The 15,103-nt window shown below is 36.1% G+C and overlaps 2 protein-coding genes and 1 long non-coding RNA gene across 5 annotated transcripts in view; all 3 read left to right on the top strand.

The window, feature by feature from the left end:
* The window catches only part of LOC132097420 (proteolipid protein 2-like), a 61,697-nt gene extending 61,068 nt beyond the window's left edge, over positions 1–629 (top strand). For both annotated transcript variants that reach the window (XM_059503122.1, XM_059503121.1), the window contains one exon: positions 101–629. In XM_059503122.1, coding sequence (XP_059359105.1) covers positions 101–114 — 14 coding nt within the window. In that variant the 3' untranslated portion in view covers positions 115–629. The remainder of the gene's footprint in view (positions 1–100) is intronic.
* Positions 630–688: 59 nt separating this feature from the next.
* Positions 689–1,158, top strand: LOC132097082 (uncharacterized). The gene is made up of 2 exons (XR_009422655.1): positions 689–966; positions 1,038–1,158. It is a non-coding gene; the product is annotated as an uncharacterized LOC132097082 (long non-coding RNA).
* A 1,030-nt stretch (positions 1,159–2,188) lies between these two features.
* Positions 2,189–15,103, top strand: part of LOC132097421 (prickle planar cell polarity protein 3-like) — a 54,225-nt gene continuing 41,310 nt past the window's right edge. Inside the window, exons 1-2 of one of the 2 annotated variants that reach the window (XM_059503123.1) lie at positions 2,189–2,398; positions 8,694–8,776. In XM_059503123.1, the coding sequence (XP_059359106.1) occupies positions 2,357–2,398; positions 8,694–8,776 (125 nt within the window). In that variant the 5' untranslated portion in view covers positions 2,189–2,356. Of the gene's footprint in view, positions 2,399–8,693; positions 8,777–9,170; positions 9,192–15,103 lie in introns of those variants that run through there. The other variant, XM_059503124.1, reaches the window with a different exon arrangement.

A 15,103-nucleotide genomic window follows, 5' to 3' on the forward strand; every position in this document is an offset into this window, starting at 1 on the left:
CAGTGGCAACACTGGTATCTCAACGAATTTCTGTGTACCTACAACAACTTAACCTGACTAACTGTTCCCTCGTTGCTTCTCCCTTTTTTGTTTTTAACAGATGACACAGTTTGAAACTACTTTCCTCACTACAACATTAACAGCAAGCAAAACATGGAGAACAAGTCTACAAATGGCAAAAGGAGTGAATTCCTGAGAGTTATCGTGAGAGATGAAGACCAGAGGAAACATCACACAGCAAAAGAGGTTTATGTACAAAAGGGATTGAAAATGAAGGCATTCAAAGATTCATTCCATCATCTCGGTCAGGCGGCTTTCAGTACCACACATTGTGTGTTGGCTTGGTCGGTTCTCACAACATTTGATAACATCTGATCAATCAGTGTTCAGAAGAGCTTCCCATTCTTTACTAGAGAAAGACACATTTTGACCAAGTCAGTATTAGTAAATTGTGTTGGAGAACCTAATTTAATTTGGTCTGGTGCTGTTTTTTATTTTATTTTTTATTGTCAAAAATTTCACCTAATTTTTAGTAACTATTGATTGTTCTTGTGTTTTGTGCTTAAATGAAGTTGTTGTAGTTGTATAAGGTTAATCAAACAGGATTTGAGTCGGATGTATTCAACTCAGGTGCAGTCAAGAAAAAGTCAGTTGTCAGTCAAACATCAGAAGCTTTGCCAAGATAGAAATTGTTTTTTAGAAGTGATAGAGGATAGATTTTTTTTTCTCCTGCTTGAAAACCATTTATAACGTATAATTTAATTTTTTTTTTTTTTACCATTTACAAATTATATATACCAATTAGCTGAAGACAGTTTGCCTGTTTTTCCTCTCATGTCTGTATTGTTTTTGCGACCTCACCTCTACCCCAGTGATTTCCTGAAAACATTTATTTGTGAGATGATCAGAAATGCCATCACTTCTGTAAAAAATTATTAACTCATGATGCTCTGCTCTTTTCAAACAGTCATTTGAACACACACACACACACACACACACACACACACACACACACATACAAAAAACTTTATTGCAAGTTTTTTTGTTTTGTTTTGTGTTTACAGCACGAGATTTAATAGTGTAAGGTGTATGTCTTTAAAATGGTGTTGCTGGTATTTCGATTACATTTAATAAAATGCTGTTATAAGGTTTCCAACTTTTACACGTGTGTGTGTGTGTGTGTGTGTGTGTGTGTGTGTGTGTGTGTGTGCGTGTGTGTGTGTGCGTGCGTGTGTGTGTGAGAGAGAAGGATACTGTGCGCGCGGCGCCACCTGCTGGAACGATACGAATGATTTCGACTACCAATATGACGTGTTATACACACGTTTTGGTATTTATACAGATTTACTTAATATTAAAAATGTTTGAAGAATTATTATTTTTTTTAATCAAAGAAATAAAGGAAGGACTTAATATACGTATATAATATAAGTACTTAATATAATAATTTCACTATACCCAGTTATAAGCAGATGAGTCCAGGAGAATATCTATCACTAGATGGCAGCATCTACTTTAATTCAGAGTGACGTGAAACCTTTTGCATTTTTTAACAGGTTAAGAAGACTTTGCTTTTATGAAAGTGCATTTATGTATTAGTAGTTTTGGAATTAAATGAATTAATTCAAGTAAATAAACACATAGGCAATATTACCATCAATATTTAATTCATAGATTTGGCTCTGAAAGTGCAGGTAGGTCTAACAAATGTTTAAACATAAAATGTAAATGTAATAATGTTTATAATTAAAATGTAAAAATAAAAATGTACACGATTTTCTTTTAAATGTTTCTTTTTCGATGTTCACCTTTTCTTTTAAAATAAATGACATGCTATATTTAATTGTGAAGCATCAATTGAAAACTTAGTGATTCTAAACGTATACAGACATACACAGACAGACAGACAGACAGACTGATAGATAGATAGATAGATAGATAGATAGATAGATAGATAGATAGATAGATAGATAGCCTGAATACAACTGAATAACAAAAAGTAATCGCTACATACATAGGCCTACACAATAAACAATTGCAATGCAACACATACATATTTTAAGGGTGATTTTGAATGGGTTTATTTCTTGATTGATTTTGATGAGTATGGTGTGCAGTAGTGGTGAACAGGGGGTGGTCCTGACCCTCTACAGTTAAGCACTTGTCCTGTAGGTGTAGCCCGTGGTTAGTTAGGCGCTCTCGGGTAACTTCTCGCGCAGTTGTTTTCAGCTCGGAGGTCTACAGGCCAAAGGCCAGACCGCGGAGACGAGCGAGGAGAGGTTAGGTTGTACTGTAGTAAACTTCAGCGGATATATGAGAGTACTCGCGTGAATCCAGACACACCGGCGCCGTCGACATGTTCACGCGCGGATCGAAGAAGCGACGCTCCAATCGCTCGGTAAGTGTCGAGGCATCCCGCTTTTATCACAATCTGAAAACAATTTGATCCTTTACTAACTCTTTCCTCGGTTCTTTGAACGAAAACAGCCTGGTTTGAAGTTTTATGGTCATTTTAAACCTATCATGTTGTGATGATGATCGAAAGTTACTTTTGAGTCTCGCACTTATTTTACCTGAGCCTGTTTTCATCTCAAGTTAAAGGAACGGGATAAACATATCAAAACTTATACTCCTATATTTAATCGTATCAGTAGTGTGTTTTGGGTACGTTTTACTTGGCAATCATAACTTTGCGCCTAACAATTTATGAGGCATTTTTCGTGGTCTTGTTAACTACCTATTGTATTGAGGAGGCGTGGCTTGTGTGCCTACGTCACCGTTACCTGTACAGGTGACGCCATCGTTTAAGGATAGCATTTCATATAAAATATATAAATGAGTGTCAAAGATTATTCTGTCAATTTGTTACACTGAATTCATTTTACAAAAAAACTATGCATTATATATATATATATATATATGTATGTATGTATGTATGTATGTATGTGTAAAGTATTCATTTATACTTTTAGTCCTGAAATGCACAGTGCATCTGCATCAGTTATCATTCCAACTGAATGCTTCATATTATGTTTCGTCTTGTATGTATTTTCCTTCCTGAAGGAAGTGCTTTCTATTGAGGAAATGTTTCTCAAATATCTGGAAAGAACATGGTTATATTCACTAAAGATGTGAATTGGAATAGATTATTTTGAATGGATTAGAAACTCTTTGTTTCCTGAAGCGGCTCCGTGTAATGTGCTGATTCAGATGTTTAACAGATGGTCTTAATCTTGTAGTCATGGGTATAAAAATGAAATGAATGCAGATCTTTTGGTATTGTCCTTTAAATTTGGACCATTTTTTATATGAACACAGAAGTGACCTTTTAACATTCAGATTTTGTCCAGAACCTCCTTTTTATGTGCCATGCTAACTATTATCCAGAAAGTCCTACTGTGTCCGACTCTACTGTAACTCGGCACGAGTAAACAATGATGGTGGGCCTCATACAACTAAAAAGTGTTTTTGAGCTTCTGACCTCTCGTAGCTGTTGTCATGGTGACAATTGAGAGGAAATGTCCCCTGAGGGTGTGGACAGGAAGACACCCCGAGGGCATCCGGTCTCACCGTCACAGACGGGACACAAAGGTGGCTCCGACACCAGTTTTCTACATAAAACCTTCAAGTTATAGTTGTTTATTCACATACACTGTACATGTCATAAATTCATTTGATTAAACTCTCTTTCACACTATCTTTACTATGCAAACAAATCCACACAGTAATCTGCTATGAGACATAACACTGCTAATATGATCACTGGTTATCAAGTCATCGTTTGTACTTTTAGTTGCTTCTCTTACTTGCTTTATTTTTTATACATTTCTTACATTCTGCACTTCCTTTACTTGCATTTTTATTTACATTTATGCATTTATCAGACTTCGAATGCATTCAGGCTATACATTTGTTTTTTTTACCAGTATGTGTGTTCCCTGGGAATTGAACCCATGACCTTTTGCGCTCCTAAAGTAATGCACTACTTTTAAACTATGCATTTTGTAAATCCTTATATAACTCAATCTTGCATTAGATAAAGTATTCTGAACCGGGATAAAGTGAATGTTATTGACAAACGTGTTTGAGAAAATAAATGTTCTAAATAAAATGCAAATACAAAAACAAACGAACCAACAAAACAAACATGTTCTTGTCTTTTTCAAACCCACTTGTACACATTCACCATTGTCATATATACTGCTCCATGATGGCTTCCGTTTTGTTTTTAGATGCACAATAGTACATTAAATCAGATCCATGAACATTAGCAGCTTTGGACCTGTACGGCAGGTTTTCTTCTTTATAACCGCCTGTAAACATGTTTCTCACAGAACTCTTGGACTAGCTACAGTTGTGTCTGTACAAGACGATACTGAAACAACATTTGTGATTTATTATTATTCTTTTTTTTTCTCTCATACTTCCCCCTTCTTTCCTATTCATTCTTTTAAACAGGCTAATGCAATTAACTATTCAGTGATGAAAAAACACTCAAAGATCCTGTCCCCTCTCCCTCTCTCTCTTTCCCTCTCTCTCTCTCTCTCTCTCTCTCTCTGGTCTTGTTAGAGTTCACTGATCTTACAGGCAGTGTTTGTTTTAGCACGCGTGTCACTCGCTCATCCTGACTGGGCTTTGCACTAATGTTCTGTCATTGTACGCAAAGCTTAGTAGTACTTCATGTCTCCATAAATCTTGACTAAGAAATTCAAATGATGGTTGTTTAACAAAATGTATTGCTGAGTTGCTTTACGTTGTTCTTTAAAATGTTAAAAAGTTTTTTTGTTTTTTTTGTGCAAACCCATATTTTCCCCCAAAAGAAAAAGTCTATTTTTGAGTACTTAGCTAATTGTATTATGGTACTGTGATGGAATGATTTACACTATAAACTATAATATAATTATAAAATCCAACGTTTTAATGCGTGTCATCTTTACAAGTAGAATTTCCTTCTTTATGTAGCCTAGCTGAAAAACAAAAGCCAGACTTTATTTTTCTTTGTCTTGTTTTCAAAATGGTTCACACACTTTCTCCAGGGTTCCCCTTCAGTATGTGTGAAAGAGCAAACCAAGTGTTGTAGTTTTATGGCTGTTGTGTTGCCATATATAGGCATGTCACAGATTTCAAACACCCCAACTCCGTCACTTACAGGTTTTGAAGAACAAGTTCTCAGTTTTATTGCTTTATTTGTTCCCACAAACAAGTAGAAGACCTTGAGGCTAAACTTAACCTGACATGGAGCTGTACAGTACACACATCTCAATTTGTACATAACACAGAGTTGCTCTTCAACATTTTGGTGCTGTGTGTTTTGTTGGAGAAATTCGTGCCGCAGACCTAGAAAAACAGAACAATCTTATTTAGGATGTTAAATGCGTCACCAGCAAGACCATTCAAAACAACTTAGAGCAACTTCTCTGCGACGACAACAAAATAACTAAACACTGAAATTACTAAAAAAAATAAATGCAATTGTAATTTATTTTTACTAAAAATGTACGAATGGCACACTTCATTTGCTAAGATTCTCAAGGGCACAGCTAGGGGACACTTTACAATCCCATAATGCCACGGGATCTGGGAAGTCGTCAGATAAAATTTTTAAAAAATAAATATAAAACTTTTTGGTTACATTATTCAAAATATTCATTTTTTAGATTAAAATGAAAGTCATACAGGTTTAGAACAAGTAAGTGATGACAGATCACTTGGGTTGGTTCATTTTGGGGTGAGCCATCCCTTTTACGAGGCCTGAGTGAATTATTTTCCAGATGGTTTGTACGTTACAGGTCAAAGGACAGTGTCAGCCGAGTGGGTGTAGCAAGTCCAGGAATGCATTTATACTACACACCTGTATACCTAAACAACAGATTTAATTTATTCAATTCATTGAAGTTAATCTCTGTACACTCTGTATTATTCATGCAAAGATCGAAGTTGGTGATATCACTTTTTAAGGAAATGCTTATAGATGCAATCACCTCACATTTTGTTCAAAAATCACCTTTTTGAGATCAAAATAGGTCACATATGAGATTCGTATAGATCTGATGAGAAACCTTTTGGGTAATTTTTTCTGTATACTGGACCAGACAGATTAAGGTCAATGTTCTTGATGCTCTAAATATTACAAGAAAAAACAAAATATTAAATTGATTCTTCGCAATAAACCCGCCCTCCTAAGTTACTGTTGCTAGGTCAGACAAACAATGCCACTCTCACACTAAACACATCATGTTCTGATGCAGTCACAAAAACATCACAGAGCAAATAGGACACTGACAACACACCGACAGACAGACAAGGTCTCTGCTTTCAAATGTATAGTTCATAATAAACAGGGGTGCACATAAGAGATCAGCATGCACGACCAAAATAAAAAATGCGTTATATAAATATGTTCTGACAGCGCATTTGCGTACTGACATGGTTGACAGCTGTTAATACACATTTACCATTTTAGATCACAGACTGTAATATATAAGTTTTATTTTCAACCTGAAAGCATAAATCTAGGCTATGCGCGTATACTTACTTGCCGGCAACCTGCCAAAATAAAAGCCTGCTGATTTTAAGTTTGAATATGAAATATGAAAGTGCTTTTATTTTTAGACGCTTTTATCCAAAGCTACTTAAAATTAGGGAATACATAAAGTGATTCTTCTTAAAGAGGCAAACAAAGAAAGTAGTAGTAAATATTAGCATTTTATTTTTAAGTTTACTGTAAAATAAATTTATTTGTGTTTAATACTAGGACTGCCTTTTATTTTTAATAATACCATCACACACTATTATTTAGTTAATTTACTATAATTATATTTTAAAAAACTAAATAAAGTGCAATAATATTATAACTATTATTAATTAATTTTTTATAGTTATATTTAATGGGTCACGCTATATGCAGTGTGAGGACCAAACCAAATCTCCAGGTTCTCTTATGAGAACCAGGCTGAAAGAAATGATGTGCAACCCTGATAATAAATGGCGTTTTGTGGCTCTTGAATGTGTTGTGAGAGATCACTGTATTGCCTCAGTACAAGCGACACGTGAACCGATCGTCTTTTCATATTTACTTAAAGCACGAAATAAACATGAATGAACATCAGAACTAATTTTGTTTTAATCACGGAAAGATGTGAATACACACAATTTTTCAAGTTCAAGTCCACCAAAGGTAATCTACTCCCATGTCTGGTTTGTTTGTTGGACAGATTCTGCGTCATGATTGGTCAGATCACCTGTCAATCAAGCTTTTTGCAAAGGGTCAGTTGAGGGTGGAGGTTAATATGAATGTATCTCTGAAGGGAACTGATTGTTTTCAGAAAATTTCAGATGGCATTTTCTTACAACTTTACCTCCATTTATTGCATATTAAAGTAGTGTTTATCCACCTTTTTTTAAAGGTAAGAACGGCTGCAGGATTATCACAAAAATCATAATTGTTGATTTATTCCCTTGAAATTGTAATTGGGATTATTAATTACGATTAATATTATTGAATGATGTTTATACCATTGTTTGATGCAACTGCATGCCATATTTTTATATGAAAATAAACAAGCTTAAAACACTCAAACTGAAAAACTTTGTGCTTTTCTATAGTATAAAGCCTCAAATGTAAAAATATACAACAGATTGGTTTTTTTAAATGATAAAAAAAGTAAAAATACGGTACCCATAAGATAACATGTAGAAAGAAAAAAACATACCTTAAGCATGCAGAATAACATAAGTGGAATTTGAACAATTAATTGCCGCTTTAAATTATTGTGGCATCCATAATTGTAATTGCGATTAGAAATTTGAATAATTGTGTATCCATTTGTACATTTTATGGGACTGGCTTCTGGTGTCATTTCCACCTATTTTTAGCTATACAAAACAGATTGCTGCTTGATATTGTAAACTGGTATGTCTTACCTTATTATTTTAAAGGGTTAGTTCATTGAAAAATCAAAATTATGTCATTAATAACTTACCCTCATGTCGTTCCAAACCAGTCAGACCTCCGTTTGTCTTGGGAACACAGTTTAAGATATTTTAGATTTAGTCCGAGAGCTCTCAGTCCCTCCATTGAAACTGTGTGTATGGTATACTGTCCATGTTCAGAGAGGTAAGAAAAACATCATCAAAGTAGTCCATATGACATCAGAGGGTCAGTTAGAATTTTACATTTTGGTCCAAAAATAGCAAAAACTACGACTTTATTCAGCATTGTCTTCTCTTCCTTGTCTGTTGTGAGAGAGTTCAAAACAAAGCAGTTTGTAATATCCGGTTCGTGAATGAATCATTCGATGTAACCGGATCTTTTTGAACCAATTCACCAAATCGAACTGAATCGTTTTAAACTGTTCGCGTCTCCAATACGCATTAATCCACAAATGACTTAAGCTGTTAACTTTTTTAATGTGGTTGACACTCCCTCTGAGTTAAAACAAACCAATATCCCGGAGTAATTCATTTACTCAAACAGTACACTGACTGAACTGCTGTGAAGAGAGAACTGAAGATGAACACCGAGCCGAGCCAGATAAGGAATGAAAGATTGACTCGTTCTCGGGCCACTTCGACCAAAAATATGTTTTTTTTTGTCGAAAACATTTTATTACCAATTTATTCAGAAGTTCTCTTTAATGCAACTGGCTGTAAATGGGATGTAAATTATGAGTGTGTGTATTTGTGTCCTGCAGATAGACGCTGAGGATCCGGACAGGGGGCAGCCGTGTATGCGCTGTGGAGAACAGTGTCCTGGCTTCCGCATGCATGGATGGAGGTAAGACTGTGGCGCTAATACTTGACCAAAGACCCAGAACGAAGGCTATAAAAACTTCCTTGTCCTCCCATTTTACGGTATTTTTGTCACTTGAAATGAAAATGATGCACGACAGATTCAAAGCAACACATCTGATATATGTGCTACAGTATCCAACCCTTTACTTATGAAGGACGTTCGTCCCAGGCCTGGGAATGTGCAGACGGAAACATAACATCCTCAGACATAACATCTTGGATAATTGTTTTAGTTATTCATTTGTTTTGAAATGAAGTTGCAGAAAAGGAAAGGAGGGAAGATGGTACTGATAAATGACAGTCTGTAAGGACCAGATACACGTGTGTGTGTGTGTGTGTGTGTGAGACCTGGGATTCTTGTGTGTAACATGAGACCTCTAATCATATTTCCAGAGCAGGTAATGAAAGCCGTGCAGTGTTTACACTGAGCACACTTCACTGTTACACCATTAGACAAGCATCATCTGAAGAATGAGGAGCGTTAGTGTAGCTGTAGTGTGTGTTTGTGTTCTCTGTATATCTTACTATAATATTACGGATTATTGATTGTTATATCTGGTAATGAGTTTATGACTCCAACATTATCCACATGTAAACAAAAAAATTAATGCTGGGATAAAAACAACCCAACTTGGGTAATTTGGCAACCTAGGGCTTGGTAAATATTGGACAGAACACATGCTGGGTTATTCTGACCCCTACCATGCTGGGTTGTTTAATTTAAGTAAACTATTGTTTAAAAATTATTTTATTGCTGGCTTAACATGGACTGGAAATTAAAAATCACACAGAATTTCTAGAGGCAACAGCATTAATCAAAAGATGAACATTCATTATTAGGCAAGAAACACCCATGGACAAAATACAAGACAAATTGAATTTATTTAGGTAAATAGATCATAGTTTACAATATTACACACATTTAAACTCTTTAGAAAAAAAAAACATTTAAAAGTAGCATTTTAATTTAAGCGTATTCAACCAATCTCTGTAATCATTGTTTACTAAAATAGCGCTAATTCTCTAATCGATGTGCCGCTGAAATCTGAGCTGGTGAAGGGCTGCTTTTCACAGGGGAACTGTGAACTTTAGACCGCGGCCTCGCGTTTCTCTCGTAGCTCAAAGATGCTGCGTCTGACTCCAAAACCTACCTAAAAACAAACACTACTGAGATAAAAAACATTTTAACATCACATTAACTTGCTGTAAAGGTGCTATATGTAAGGTTTTGACTCTACTAAAGCATAAAAGTACCATAATATGTTTGCAGATATTTAAGAAACATGCTAAGTTAACATACCTGTTTATCTGTTATGTTAATGTGCGTTCCGGTTTGTTCAGGTTTGTGAAACCCCCCACCCTCTGCCAGTTAACCAATTGTATTTTGGCACCCGGCTTGCCAGTTGGCGGAAAACATAGCATACTTTATTCCATTCATTGACAAGTGCGCTCGTTCCTGTTGGTGTCAATCAATCTTAGTTGGCGTCAAGTCTGAGGAGGAGGGGCCGTGTAAAAAAAAAAAAAAAAAAAAACCCTCTCCAATATTTTGAATTTGGACTGCAATACCTAGTTCAACCACTCGGTGTCAATTCTACATACAGCAGCTTTAAACTCAGTACTATAATGAACAAAATCCATTTATGTTTTGCAAGACAAAAGGTGTTTCCATCATGCAAAGTGATTGCTGCTGACGCAACTGACTGACTTTTCATCCTTGCATATTGTGTTGCATAAAATAATAAAATTTACAGCACAGTAAAGACTTTATAAATTAAATAAAATGTATACAAGCCTTACTTTTGATGAAGAATGCACCAAATCGGCGGCGCTGATAACCATCTCAGCCTGTAGTGGATTTCAAAAGGCCGCCCTCAGAATATAACTCAGCAGCTGGGCTGTTTTCTTTGGAGACAAGCTTAACCCAGCAGCTGGTTAGAAAAAAATAACTCTGGGTTAAAAATGACCCAACAACTTAGTTACATTAAAACCATCCAGCACCTGGGTAAAATAAAATAATAAAAACAACCTAATAAAATGACAGGCTGAACCTAGCATTTGGGTTAAAAAAAATAACCCACTATTTTTTTTTAGAGTGCACACACATGCCTCAGAAACACTTACCTTCAACTGGCAGCCGGTGTGTGAAGAAGCCAGACAATGACCCAGAACAAATGCTAAAGGACATGAGGCATTCCAGTGATTTCAAAGATGTGTGTGTGAACTGGTACATATGGTTTATGAGGACGCAAATGTCTATAATGACATGGGTACTACAACGTAAAAATGGTTTATGAGGACACTTTTTGTATCCCTGTAAAACAAAAGGCTTAAATAACATACAAAACAGTGTTTTATGAAATTCAAAAATTGCCAGTAGTTTTCTGTAAGGGGAAGGGTTAGATGTAGGGTTGGTGCATGTAGGACGATAGAAAATACAGTTTCTACAGTATAAAAACCATTACGCCTATGGAGAGTCCCCCTAAACCACAAATGTAAGTATGTGTGTTTTATACATAGCTATTTTGGAGGGAAAATTGTTGCAAGAATTAATTAAAAAAAAATTATATATATATATATTCAATTCAATTCAAGGTAATTTGTATAGCGCTTTTTACAATACAAATCGTTACAAAGCAACTTTACAGAAAATTATGTTTCTACAATATTTAGTAGTAGCTAGTAGTTTGTGCACGTTTGACAGGATTTTAGAAAAAATAAAAAATAATAATAATAATACAAGAAGTAGTCAGCTAGACGATGAACTATCAATATTATTAATTAATAGTTATCATATGATGCAGTCACACATGTAGCAATAATTGTTAGTTCTGTTTGTTGATTCAATGTTAGGATCATCTGGGGTCCTCTGAGGGTCAGCATCATCTCTTCTCAGGTGTTCTGGATCCAGACTGGAGCTTGTGTAAATCCTAGTTACCACGGGATGTAAATCCCGTGGCAAAACATAGAAACAAAATAGAGACATCATTAGCATAGCTGATGTTCCAACAAAGTAAAATTAGTTTAACACAAGCTAAAGAATAAAAATGCACATTTGATCAGATGCAACTACACTCACAATTTAAGAGATACATTATTCGAATGCTTGGCGAAAGAGATGTGTTTTTAATCTAGATTTAAACAGAGAGAGTGTGTCTGAACCCCGAACATTATCAGGAAGGCTATTCCAGAGTTTGGGAGCCAAATGTGAGAAAGCTCTACCTCCTTTAGTGGACTTTGCTATCCTAGGAACTACCAAAAGTCCAGCGTTTTGTGACCTTAGGGTGCGTGATGGATTGTAACGTGGTAGAAGGCTAGTTAGGTACGCAGGAGCTAGACCATTTAGGGCCTTATAGGTAAGTAATGATAATTTGTAACTGATTCGGAACTTAATAGGTAGCCAGTGCAGAGATTGTAAAATTGGGGTAATATGATCATATTTTCTTGACCTCGTAAGGACTCTAGCTGCTGCATTTTGGATGACCTGTAGCTTGTTTATTGAAGATTCAGGACAACCACCTAGAAGTGCATTACAATAGTTCAGTCTAGAGGTCATGAATGCATGAACTAGCTTTTCTGCATCAGAAACAGATAACATGTTTCGTAGCTTGGCAATGTTTCTAAGATGGAAGAATGCAGTTTTTGTAACATTGGAAATATGATTTTCAAAAGACAAATTGCTGTCTAATATAACACCCAGATTTCTGACTGTAGAGGAAGTAACAGTACATCCATCTAGTTGCAGATTGTAATCTACAAGATTCTGTGTAGTGTTTTTTGGTCCAATAATTAAGATCTCTGTCTTATCCGAATTTAATTGGAGAAAATTATTTGTCATCCAATCTTTTACATTTTTAACACACTCTGTTAGCTTAGATAATTGGGAAGTTTCATCTGGTCTCGTTGAGATATATAGCTGAGTATCATCAGCATAACAGAGGAAGCTAATTCCGTATTTTCTAGTAATATTAAAGAGGGGCAACATGTATATTGAAAATAGAAGGGGACCTAGGACGGATCCTTGTGGCACTCCATATTTGACTGATGATAAATGAGATGACACCCCATTTAAGTAAACAAAATGGTAGCGATCGGACAGGTAGGATCTAAACCATCTTAGAGCCTGCCCTTGAATACCTGTATAGTTTTGTAATCGATCTATGAGTATGTCATGATCTATGGTGTCGAACGCAGCACTAAGAACAAGTAAGACTAGAAATGAGATGCAGCCTTGATCTGACGCAAGGAGCAGGTCATTTGTAATTTTAACAAGTGCAGTTTCTGTGCTATGGTGCGGCCTAAAACCCGTCTGAAATTCTTCATACAGATCATTTTTATGCAGGAAGGCGCTCAATTGAGCAGACACAACTTTTTCTAAAATTTTAGACATAAATGGAAGATTTGAAATAGGCCTATAATTTGCCAGTACACTAGGATCTAGTTTTGGTTTCTTAATAAGAGGCTTGATAACCGCCAGCTTGAATGGTTTTGGGACGTGACCTAAAGATAACGACGAGTTAATGATATTGAGAAGCGGTTCTTCGGCTACAGGTAACAGCTCTTTTAGTAATTTAGTGGGTACAGGATCTAATAAACGTTGTTGGTTTAGATACAGTGATAAGTTTATTTAGCTCTTCCTGTCCTATATTTGTAAACCACTGCAGTTTATCTTTGGGTGCGATGGATGAAACTGAAGTGTTAGACGCTGTAGAATCTACATTCGCTATTGTATTTCTAATGTTATCTATTTTATCAGTGAAGAAATTCATAAAGTCATTACTATTTAACGTTGGTGGAATATTTGAATCAGGTGGCGTCTGGTAATTTGTTAACTTAGCCACTGTGCTAAATAAAAACCTTGGATTGTTTTGGTTATTTTCTATGAGTTTGTGGATATGCTCTGCCCTAGCAGTTTTTAGAGCCTGTCTATAGCTGGACATACTGTTTTTCCATGCAAATCTAAAAACTTCCAAGTTCGTTTTTCTCCATTTGCGTTCAAGACTACGAGTTACTTTCTTGAGAGAGTGAGTATTACTGTTATACCATGGCACAGTACGTTTTTCTCTAACCTTTTTCAATTTGATGGGGGCAACAGCTTCTAATGTATTAGAGAAAATAGTGCCCATGTTGTCAGTAATTTCGTCTAATTCATGTGTATTTTTGGGTACAAATAGCAGTTGAGATAGATCAGGCAGGTTATTTGTGAATCTTTCTTTGGTGGCTGGAACAATAGTTCTGCCCAGACGGTAACGCTGAGACATATAGTTAATATCAGTTATACGCAGCATGCACGATACAAGGAAATGGTCTGTAATATCTAGAGCTGAAACAACGAATCGATTTAATCGATTAAAATCGATTATTAAAATAGTTGTCAACTAATTTAGTCATCGATTCGTTGCTAAATAACTTTTATTTGCCGTAAGCGGCTCATTTCGTGCATATTTCAAATTTGCGGTGACCAAAGTGTGGCAGTAATGAGCCACCGGAGGTTTTACTCAGCCAGTACAACAGGAGAAGTAGCGAATAGCCAATAGCTGGCCTTGTTTTATGTCACGTGCTTCCCGAACAGCGTCTCTGCAGCCATAGACATCATATGATGTCTATGTCTGCAGCATTCAGCGTGATGTGGGAGTACTTTACATTGAGCCTTTAAAAAAAGAAGAGTAACCTGCACTACTGCACTGTTTAAGGGGACGTTCACATATCGCGTCTTTTGCGCGCTCAAGTTCGTTATTTCCAACACCGCACCGCATCGAGTTAAAAACATCTCAACTTTTCAGAATGCAGCAACCGCACCGCGGGTCATGTGACAAGAACTAACCAATCAGCTTCATCCTTTCCCGTAACAACGTTAAAAGCTCAGTCAAGATGAAAGGAACAGCTGATCATAGTTGTATATGGATTTCCATTTTGAAATAAATTTAGTAGCAGAGCTACTGCAAGCGATTTTTTGAGCTGCAAATCCATTTATCCTTTGCTGAAATTTCCGCGTCTTCAAGGAGAGAGCACGTCATGGTTGCTTAGCAAAGGCAGACGCCTCAGGGGCGCTCTTGCGCGAGCGCTTTGGAAAGAAGGAGAAAGCGGTGCGCCTAGCGTTTTCCACGCGTTTTTAGGCGCGATTTGTGAACGACCCCTAAGACTTTCATTTGTGCAGATTCTCCAGTACAATGTTGTTTGCAAATGTTTAGTCATAAAAGCTGATAACATTGCTTTTTAACAGTTAACATTTAAAGCTTTACAAACATGTTCTGTGATCAGTTTGTCGTTTAACAGTTCAAAATTCAGTCGTGCAGCCTAATTATGACTGAAT

Source organism: Carassius carassius, chromosome 21, assembly GCF_963082965.1.
Source record: "Carassius carassius chromosome 21, fCarCar2.1, whole genome shotgun sequence".
NCBI classification, from domain to species: Eukaryota; Metazoa; Chordata; class Actinopteri; order Cypriniformes; family Cyprinidae; genus Carassius; species Carassius carassius.